Source organism: Aplysia californica, unplaced genomic scaffold (assembly GCF_000002075.1).
Source record: "Aplysia californica isolate F4 #8 unplaced genomic scaffold, AplCal3.0 scaffold00856, whole genome shotgun sequence".
Classification (NCBI taxonomy): domain Eukaryota; kingdom Metazoa; phylum Mollusca; class Gastropoda; order Aplysiida; family Aplysiidae; genus Aplysia; species Aplysia californica.
This window is the reverse complement of record NW_004798126.1, coordinates 252,651-263,995: the sequence shown is the minus strand read 5'-3', so window position 1 is coordinate 263,995 and position 11,345 is coordinate 252,651. Positions and strand designations below refer to the sequence as shown.

Genomic DNA, 11,345 nt, shown 5'->3' with positions numbered 1-11,345 from the left:
CGTTAGTAGCTTGTAGAGATATGGGAGGTGGGTCTCTTTGTTCTCTTTCAGCACTTAAGCAGGTATGTTGTCATTTCTTGCTGCTTTACCACAAGCGAGTTCATCGATTGCAGAGGAGAGTTCTTCTTCTGTTGGTGTTGTATCAAGTTCTGACATTTCGGAGAGCTGAGGAATGGCCTCATGCAGCTGTCTATCAACATGTCGCTCCTCTGAGAATAAGTCTGAATAATGTTCCACCCATCTTTCCATTTGTTTCTTCTTGTCTGTCAGCTGTTCACCTGTCGCAGACTTTAGAGTTGCCACTTTGTTTGCTGTTGGTCCAATGGCAACTCTGATGTTTTCATACGTTTTCCTGATATTACCTGTATCGCTGGCCTGTTGGATTTCTGAGCATAACTTGTCCCAGTACTGATTGGCACACTTTCTGGTTTCTCTTTGAAGGTTGGATTTTGCAGCACGTAGTTTTTGCCTTGTACTCTCTGTTGATTTTGTGTTGTGTTGTATCAGCATCTTACGCTTTTTCTCGAGTAGAGGTACGAGTATTGATGCACTGGCCTCAACCCAGTCCTCCTTGTAAGGTCTTTCTATTCCCAAAGTAATCGACGCAGAATTATAAATTGTTAATCTCATGCTATTCCACATGTTGTCTGAGGATGAGCAATCTATAAGGTGTTGGAGCTCTTCTTTAACATGTTCTTGAAATTTTTCCTTTAACGCTGGGTCTTTGGTATTTCTTATGCTGATCTTAGGTTTCTTTTATTTTTCAGCTCTTGGTGTTTTTTGTGTGACTAGCTGTGCCTTAGCTAAAAGGTGGTCAGTGTTGCAGTCTGCACTGTAGAAGGATCTTGTTTGCTTTACCATAATATTATGTTGGCATCTTTCTTTCTGACGATGATGAAGTCAATTTGGTGCCAATGGCCTGATCTTGGATGGCACCAAGAAACCTTGTGTCTGTCCTTGCCACTGTAGAAGGTGTTAGTGATGCAAAGGTTGTTATTTGTGCAAAATTCTAAGAGTTTTTGCTGAATACCCGAACCCTAAAATAGCAGCCTCGATCTAGGTCTGGACCAAGGAGCTTAGAACTAATGGAGCCTCCTCTCTCTCTTCGCGGCGCCGCGAGCAGTACGCCGCGTTGGGGATCAAATATGGCCACCGAGTGTGGGCTAAATTACGAACCGTGGCGTTTCTTTTTATAGAATTGTATCGGACTGGGCCACGTTGTGGGGGTGGGCGGGGTGGACGGAGTGGGGGGAATGCACGCAAGGAAGAGGGGATGGGGCTGGGATGAAAGAGGAGGGGTGGGCCTTGGGAAGGGACGAAGGAGAATGGGAAAAATTAAATAAGAGAGAGAGAGAGAGAGAGAGAGAGAGAGAGAGAGAGAGAGAGAGAGAGAGAGAGAGAGAGAATGAGAGAGAGAGAGAGAGAGTGAGTGAGACAGACAGTCAGACAGACAGACAGACAGACAGACAGAGGGAGAGGGAGAGAGAGATTGTGATCAACTGACGGGCTGACGGATAATGACAGAGAGAAAAAATTATGTGTGTGATACGGACTGTTCAATTCTTTAAGAGTTTTATGTTATAATCTAGTTTAAAAATCAAAAAGATGTGTAAAATAAGAAGAAAACTTGTCCGAGTAACATAAAATTATCAAACATACCAAATTAAAAAGATAATCTTTCAAGATGCTAAAATATATAATTATAAGAAATGGATGAAAATATACTTTTAAACTGAATTTAAGATATATGATTGCATGATTCTAGGCGTGTGCCATAACTAACTTTATGTGTAAGGAATAGCGGACACAAAAGAGGGTCGATGTTTGCTTTATCTAATTGCTAACAGTATGTCTTGGTCTATAAATAATATTATTGATCACAATAATTTTGTTTCCTGGTTTTCACAAAGTGGAGCGCACAATGATTTCAAATATTCCAAAAAAAAGAGATAACAGCACCCTTGGGGGTGTGATCGCATGCATGAGCGTGGATAACCTTTGAAGGGTCCCCCCCCCCCCCCCCCGTAAAGTATGATATGGAGAGCAGCGTTTTTAGTCCCTTATTACACTCCAGAGTGGGATAATTTATCTTAGTGATGACTCTTGTGTAGTAAAATTTGTTGTTGCTTTGTTTGGTTTATTTTTTAACAGCAGAATCTTAAGTGAACCGGAATTATTGATTGTGGGATCTTAGGTGAAGACTACAACAATAGAATTAAACCGAGTATAGTTCTATCTAACAAGACTCAAACTCTTATCCACCCCACCCTACCTTCTCCCCTCATCTGATATGGTTTGGTGTTTCTTTAACATAGAAAATATTCATCATTATTGTTGTTGAATATTGATTTCATGTTCTAATGGAGCCTATAGATATCTACATTTAGACTACAGAAGCATCTAATTTGCACACACGAAGGAAAGCAATATCTTTAATTAAAATGTATAATATGTATATACATACACACACATAATAATTATATAATATATATACTCATAATAATTATATATATATATATATTTATGAATAAGAATATTTTTAAAAAATTGAGTATCTCAGTCTTTCTGCTGGGGTGCTGTATCCCTTTCAGCCTGGGTTGGCCTTGGCATTTAGCGCCGGAGCCAGCCTCTTATGAATGAATGATTTAAATTGTATTGCTGGGGGCATAAAAACACTTTCATTCAAATTTTTAAAAAGGGAAACAACTTAACTGTGAAAACCTCGGTCCACTGCAGCATTATATCGGTTCTTACATTTAAATACAACACAGGTGCAAGGCATTTTTACTAATTGACTTGCCTAATCTGAAGGACCTCGGAATAAAACCTTCTTTCTTATCTAGATTTCAGTGCCTTAATCGGGCAATCGCGCAGCGCAGGTAGCCCACGGTTCCGCCGCGAGAGAGGGCTCCTATCAGGCGTGCGGTGCCGCCCACAGAGCATCCTCCATTACTTTTAATCTCCTTGGTCTGGACGACAAACTTCCCAAGACAATTTGGGAATTCCCGCAAATCCGTCTTTGTTTTTTTGTTTACTGCGCGAGACGTATAGCATTGCTACCGAGAGAAGAGAAGGGATATTATAGCTCTATCAGCGACACACATTCCACAGTAGTGTCCCTACTTTCAGTATTATACTGTTTTTACAATATCAAAGTCCATTTCAAGAGGCACAGGTGGACTCAGTAAGTTGGAGAACAGTGAAAGACGATATATAATTATACTTCCGTGCTCAACGCACTACGACAACAACAGTACAGCCTTGAAATTGAAAGTTGAATGAACTGGCACTGGCAAGTAATTATACAGTAGGCCTAATCTAAAATGCAGTAACCGTTGTAGATCCACTTGTACTTGTAGTCATGGCACTGCTGGTACACTATAGTCATCATTATATAAATATTACTTATGCCATGCATATGTGAGGCATCGTGGTGAAATCAGGCGCTCATCAAATTAATGAAATCGGAGATATCGGCATATTTTCCCTCAAGTGTGACAACTTTTTTCTTTTTTTCTTTTTTTTGTTTTGGCTCAGCACCTTTGATATCCGTAAATAAACCCCAACACATTTCCGTGTAAATTTGACAGAAAAAAGTCTATCAAAGGCACAAAATATGTAATTTTTCAGTAAAGGATGCTCAATAGCTATTCAAGTTACCGAACTTTGGCGGCCATTTTCTCGCAAATGTTATCACTGAAACAAGGCGACCCTGCCTCCTTCAATCGCAAATACATATGTATCTTGACTTCTATTCAAGAAAGGTGGGTATTTAAAAAAAAAAAAGCTTTGATGGTACCGCAACTCCACATGCCCAAAAATTGATGAGCGTCTGCATTCCACCGCGTTGTGACACAAATATGTTCTCGTGTATGCTTATGCAGACTGTTGTAATGTGGCCATTGGTTTTCAGATAAGAATGTGTAGATCAAGGGCGAAACTCGAAAATTTACCTTTTTATTAGATTTAATATTATTACCGTTCATGCAGTCTCAGTCGAGATATATAAGTGAAGAAACTGAAACTGAAAGTAAAACTTGCTTGTGCTGATCGTGTGATATAGACACAAACTCTTTAAAATTCCAGATGTAGATCTAGATCTAGGTCTATCCGTGATTGGTTGTCATTTTTAGACTTTACCTCATGAGCAATATAAATTCTGGGAGAGTACGCCGTTAGATCAAAATCAGGCTTTTATTCATCAGACAGTAATTCAGGCAGCACACCTATTTTTCTTTTCTGTGTTTGTGGGGTTTTTCTTCAAATTTATAACTAAGTAGCAGATGTGAGTGTAAGGCCCGCTCCAGGCATTTTCATTGTACAGTGAAAGTCGAAAAAGAGTAAAAATGATAATAAAAATAACAACTGATTACAACAAAATAATGACAAATATCAACACAAACGTCCTATTTTTTATAGTTGCTTTTACTTGGTCTTTAAGGTACGTGTTGAAAAGGACGGGCAGCTACTGTTTTTACAGGATTCAAAACTAAATAATGCACAGCTTCCAGCAAGAACAGCATGACGCTGTATGTGAAAGTGTGCATGACTTTTTTTTTGTATGATGAGTTTTTTTTCTCGAGGAGCTCTTTCAAAGTTTGTGAGAATGACAATAATCAAAGATATGTATTGCATTACAAGTTGACTGGTCTTTAGTGAGTGCGATAAATAAATTAGTCTTATCTGTGTAAATGTGTTACAATTTTCATGGAAGTCAATATCAAATTCCTGAAAAATTATATACAGTCAAACCTGCCCTGACGGCCACCTCTATAAGACGGCCACCTGTACAAACGGCCACTTTCCATTTCCCCCCTTGCGTTTTTTCTATATAATCTAACTGTGTAAAATGGGCACCTGTCCAACGCGCCGCGGCCACCATATTTTAACACACAACCCCTATCACACTAAGCAATAACACCTGTCTTAGACGGCCACCTTAGTGACTCCATTACGTTTTGTCATAAATTGTCCATTGGCCCCTGGCATTGTGGGTGAGCCGTCATAATTCAATCACCTGTCGTTGTTGTCAGGTAGTTCCTCCAACCGATCATGTTGCGTCGGCCCCTCCCACTGTTTACCAATAGCTACCAATTTTCAGCTGCTGGTGAGGTAAGCGTGTGATCCCTCATAACCCATAAGCCCCACCCAGAACTCATACACAAATCGTAAGTGAGATGAGTGGTTACACAGTCTGTAACAAAGTAACATAGGACATCAACATGAACTTGTGACAGAAGCGTCGCTCGTTCTCTGAGTGGTGGCGACCCATGTGTTTGTTTTAACACGGCTCTCGGTCTTCCTCGTCTGATACATTTCGTTTTATTGTCACCCTTGTGCAAAATCAGCAACAAAATAAAAATTACAAACAAAATACAAACCACCACCACCAACAACAACAAAAACAAAAAAAACAACAACAATGCGGCTACTTTGGATTGGGACCTCAGATGGGAATGGTTTATTTTCTTCATTTTTGTATAAATCCTGCCTAAGACGGCCACCTGTCTTATACGGCCACTTTTCTCCTTGACTATGGGTGGCCGTCTTACACAGGTTTGACTGTAATTTGTTTAATGTTGTAACTGATGCATAATATTTAATAAATTATGAATCAACTTCTAATAAAAATAAACTGATATCAGCAGTGAAAGTTAATTTCAGTTAATTGAGTAGCGTTACAGTATCATTTGCATCATGAAAGGGACTGTTTTAATAAGAAAAAAAAATCTTAGGGATTGCTTAGTTCTGTTTTGTATGGTTTTATCCTCAGATTCAAGAATTCTGATTTTATGTTCAAGCAACACTAACTAGCCCGCCCATCACCATGGATTTTGCTTCTGGATACATCTTGGAAGAGGAGGAAGAATCAGAAGAGGAACAAGACTGTGACGAGGATTTTGTAGGTAAATGTGCCGGCATGAAAAAGATGAATACTCTCAACTTATGTGGAAGTTTGTTTTTCTCAAAAAACAAAGGCGTTTGTAAAGGCCTGTGTTATTCTTCATGAGCATAATTTCTTAGTTTTGTGTAGGGAATAATGTGTATGCTGTATTCTAGTGAATCCAATGCCATCCCATTACTTTGATTAATTTCTTCATCAAACTGTTTTTTGTATCAAGAACAATTTGTTGAGACCTAAGAAACTTTGAATATCTGCACAAAACAAACATTCTAAAAAAGGCGGATATAATGCTTAGTGACCATAGCCACCCTCTGATTTGGGAATTTCAATTATCGACCCGCAGTAAACTATACATTTCCAAAAAAGCAAGATCAACAGATATAGAAATTAATTCTTACCGACCGCAGTGAGGTTACTGTACAGTGCTACAAATGACACAGAGAGAGCGTGAGGGAGAGAGAGAGAGAGTGAGAGAGAGAGTGAGAGAGAGAGTGAGAGAGAGAGTGAGAGAGAGAGTGAGAGAGAGAGTGAGAGAGAGTGAGAGAGAGAGAGAGTTAGAGATAGAGAGAGAGAGAAAGAATGTTTTACGGAGCAGGTTGTTCCAGCACATGAGACATGTATTTACTAATGTCCTGTCTTGTTGTGCGTATGGGTGAGTGCACCTAACCTTTGTAACATCTACTGCCATAGGAAACGACCAAGACAAATTTCTCCCTGCGAGATGAATAAAGATTGTCATTGTCATGTCATTGTCTTATTGAGACAGTGCATTTTGACAAGAAAAAACCTATTTGATTAGTTCAGATGCATTCATTATCATCTCTCCCCATCTATTTGTTGAGATCTACTGACATACTTTTTCTTCTGATTTTAGCAACTAGATGACTGTATTCTTTTCTTTTTAAAAAATGAGAGGTAGATCATGTAATCTTAAGAAATAATATTCATGCCCTCCTCTTTAAAAAAAATAAAAAAATTAACATTTGAGAATTTCTCCTGTTCCTTTGTACTGTATGTTAATTGTAAATAAACATTTTTTTTTAAATATAAAAAAACCCAACAACATTAAAATGTGTTTTTTCTAGCTAATAATTTGGAAGTAGACTACAAAAACACAATGCCATAGCATGGATAATTGATTTTTGGTTTCTTGTATAGTGCCTTAAATGTAGTTAAAGATGAGGTAAGGTTGAATCTTTAAGTTCACCATGTTATTGTAGTAACATTTGGTTGGTTCTATCAAATGAGGTCCCATTGAATGTCTTATAAATTTGTACTGGACAACTTTTCTTCTCAATGAATTGTCTGCATCTAGACTTGTTGAATGGAAGGTTTGATGTTCAGCATTTTGATATATGAGAGAATAGACTGAGAGTGAAGCAAAATTGTAAGAGATAGGCAGTGGCAATGTTGAAGGCACAAAGATAAAGTAAGCAGTGATGATGATACATTTGCCGTTAAGAGCAAATTTTGGGAAAGAGCAACAAAATTACAGTTTGAGTTTGTCAGAGATATGAAATTTGATGACTATCTGCTGCCCTAATTGTATGGCCAGCTGGGGAAAAAGTTCCGTGAATTGTTGTTAGATGCAGGGGACGAGTGGCATTGGTCGATTGTGCCTATTACATCGAGGGTGGGGCTAAGAGTGGAAATAAAGGAGATGTTTAATTATTTCTGTCTTTAATTGATCAAACAGTTGCCATAATGAGATGCAAATACTGGTCACAATGGATTGGTAAGACTAATGCATGCCATTGTCAGTCGAGTTGCTAGGACAGCACTTGGGAGATGTGATGTTTTGATCACTGCTTGCCTTCAGGACAGGCGACCCTTGATCCCACTGCATATGTCTGGCCTTCTGGATGCCCCTGCTCTGCCTAAATTCCCTTGTCTAAGATGGAAAATATGTAAGACAGAATTTTTTTCTGAGGCTCCCTTATTGTGATTCTGTCCTGGACAGGTGAGACTGTATTGGTAGTGGTAATTTTTGAGACAGAGGTGTACTTAAGGCTTGATAAATGCCATGACACTCACGAAACAAAATATTATACTCTAGAACTCTGCCTTGGTTCTAGACTCCAGGTAATATTAATAGTCATATAATATTTGAAATGTATGAGTCATCGTCAGTATTAGCTTGATAGTTTGTTTCCCTCGATTGTGATTTAATTTTATAGGTCCTGAGTGCTTTGAGGATGTTCCGCAATATGAACAATATGAATGTGAAATAATGGAGTTTGATGATGATGATGCTGAAATACCACAACAACAAAAAGAAAAGGTATCTTATGTTTGTTGTAAATATGTGTTCTTTCTTGTCATAAAATGAATTTTTTAAAGCATGTTTTTGTGCCGAAAAAATGTGATTGATACATCTGGTAGCATTTCACTTATTTGATTCATTATGGTAAGTGTAGGTTGATTTTATGTCATTGCTAATGTTTTATGCTTTGCTGCATAAACATTTGTGTGAAGAAGGTTGTTATGAGCATGGACTTCAAAGCAGTCTTTCACCCAGAGGAAAGTAAATTGCTTAAATCTGAAATAAATGAATGTAAATGTATGGTTTGTGAATATGTGGGGTGAATATTTTGAATTACAGCAATGATCTGGAAAAATATTTACAATTTGGTGCCAATCCTATGAAAGATTGCGAAAACTGTGAAATTCGAGTAGCAGAGTTCAAACCAGCTTAATTCAAATAAACTAATAATTTCAAGAAGATTAGAATTTCTGAAATAGGAATAAGGCTTTACTCAACTTTTCACAGATTCGATGTGAACAATACCAATCTGAAACAAATTATTAAACAAGGAAAACCATATTATAAAAACGACTTTATGAATTTATACTACAAATGAGTGGTACATAATCTTTTCACAAGATAATTACAACCGTGCAGTCCATAACATATTCACAGTAGGCTATTCTTCCCCACTAGAAATTGGAAGTACATAAATCTTTTCACATGAAAATTACAACCATGCAGTACATAACACTTTCACAATACCACGTAAGGGGAGATTTGGGGTGGGGGGTGGCATAATTTTGTAAGGGGTGAAATTCTTGGAATTGCTGTCAGTGTCAGTATAGTGCAGGCTTCATGGCCCACAGAATTTTGTGAAATGATAGCTGAAACTATGGCTTATTCAGACGCTGGACTTGAGTTGAGCAGTATGGCTTATTCAGACGCAGGACTTGAGTTGAGCTGTAAGAGTGACTTTTAAAACATTCCTAGTGTTGTCCTATCTTTTGTTGAAGTGTTTTTTTTTGGTCTGTCAAATGTTTTTTTTCTCTTCATATTGGACCCTTTTTCTTTATTTCTATGTTTCAACAAAGTTTCCCTGAATGGATGTAAAATCTGATGATAAGTCAAGAACATTGTAGTTTAATGTCTTCCCCAAGCTCCATGTTTTTTTGTAGATAATTTTTGTTTCTTTGATTTAAAAAAAGCTCCTTAAATCCTAGGCACAAGTGGCGATATGGTTCCATGAGTTAGGCCTATTAGACAGCTCTTGATTTTGTTCCAACAATGTCTCTTTAATTCAAAGTTATGGTCTAGGAAATTTAAAATCTGGATGTTTTTAGTGTTTAAAAGACCACTTGTTGTAAATTCTGCAAGTTCTTTTTTCCTTGCCTGTTTATGGTTTATGTCCATCATCTTTCATATTGCACAGTATAATATATGACCATTATTGTGTGAATGTTCTTTTTTTAAATGGACTCTTTTTGTCTAACTTCAACAGAAGCCCAAAGGATCCAGCACCAACACTGTAAGATTACCTTTGAAGCAGCTGAAAGAGAAGTCTGACGCTGTGCTGAGAGACCAGTTGAAGTATACGTGTCCCAATCCGGAGGTCTGTGGAGCTATTCTCTCTCACATTGACACGCCCTTGGAAAAACCAGACTCCACTGAGAAGGTGAGTAAACGTACTGGTGTTGAGTAAACTTATTTTGCGACATGTAGGTCATAGAATTTTAATGAGAGTAAAATAATATATAATTTAATTTTTATGTATACCTGCTTGTGTTTTTGCAGTCCTGTGCCACCAGGAAAAATTTTCCTCTGGGACAATAAAGTATTATCTTATCTTATATCTCTTATACAGAACCAAGATTTATTATAATTATCTTCCGAGATAAAAAAAAATTGATATGAATATATTGTATAATATCTATACAGTGCATAATATCCTTTCTTGGAAGTAGGCGCCTTGGGCTTTAATTTCTTTTTCTTCTTCTTAGCTATTTCAGCAGCTGGACGTTGCTTCTCAGACTTCTGCACTGAAACACTAATTGTCTCTTGCCATTCTGCCTGCCTGAGTTCTGTTTTGGTTTCAGGCTAGGTTTCTTTGTCCTGTTCTCATCTTCTGTTAGGTCTCCTCTTTCCCTTCTTGGCTTCTATCTTTGCTTTCAGAACATATTTCTCAAATGGATCATATATTACCGAAGCTGATACTATAATGTTCTGGAACATTCTCAGCTTTCAAGCAACAGTCTGTGCAAACTGACATTTTTTAAAGGGTGCTCAAACACGACACTAACATACTGACTAGATCTTTTACTGTCTAAGCTTGGTGCCCATTCCCACTTAATGAGTAAAATGAGGAAAATTTATGGAAATTTTTTTTCTCAAGAACACAATATCTGGCCCAGACTTACCTCTAGGCTACCAACACTTCTTCTTCTTCTTCTGGCTGGCCTCCGTTAGGAGGGCGGCAGTCTGCCGTAGGCAGACAGGTAAGCGGCAACCTACTCTACCAACACTTCAAGTGAGATGTAACGGATGAAAGGGATCACCCTCTTGAACAGAACACCCCTTTGTAGCTTTGTAGTAGATACACTGCACTGAAAATATAGTTACCTCATAGGGCCAGAGGTGAAAATGGTTGACATGGTTGAATTGTCCCACATTTTCAAGAGATATTTTTATTGAAACTTTCTTCTTTTCTTCCCCAAAATTCTTTGGAAGCACAAATGTTTATCGTTATTGTAATATAGTTTGTTCTCTTGATCTTGTGATTCAAGCTTGATTTTGCATGTTTTTTTCTATTCATAATTCTCATCTATGAACAGATCTGGAAATGCAGGTTTTGTGGTGAGGAGAGAACCATCCCAGAATGGCCTGACTTCAGCAATGGCAATGACATCATCTACTGCCAGGATCCACAGTCACCTCCCAACCTGGACTCAGACTCTGAGGAGAACACTGTTATCTTTGTGCTTGACAGCTCTGGAAGCATGGGAACACCCCTGAAGGTCTTGCACTTACTCTAGCCAGAATTTTATTTATATCTAGTTTTGAATGGAAATTTTATAATATAGATAAAACATTCTTTTAAAGGTGGAGTAAGGCTTCCTGTCTTTGCTACTGGCTGATGGAAACTTTCCAATGTATCACAGACATATACATACACACACACACACACACACACACACA

General features: G+C 38.0%; 1 protein-coding gene across 5 annotated transcripts in view; it reads left to right on the top strand.

Annotated features, from left to right (window-relative positions):
- Positions 1-11,345, top strand: part of LOC101856297 — a 30,788-nt gene that overhangs the window by 3,027 nt on the left and 16,416 nt on the right. For 2 of the 5 annotated variants that reach the window (XM_005110137.3, XM_005110138.3), the window contains exons 2-5: positions 5,774-5,906; positions 8,083-8,186; positions 9,652-9,825; positions 10,982-11,164. In XM_005110137.3, coding sequence (XP_005110194.1) covers positions 5,828-5,906; positions 8,083-8,186; positions 9,652-9,825; positions 10,982-11,164 — 540 coding nt within the window. In that variant the 5' untranslated portion in view covers positions 5,774-5,827. Of the gene's footprint in view, positions 1-2,918; positions 3,297-4,449; positions 4,530-5,773; positions 5,907-8,082; positions 8,187-9,651; positions 9,826-10,981; positions 11,165-11,345 lie in introns of those variants that run through there. The other 3 variants (XM_005110135.3, XM_005110136.3, XM_005110139.3) reach the window with 3 other exon arrangements.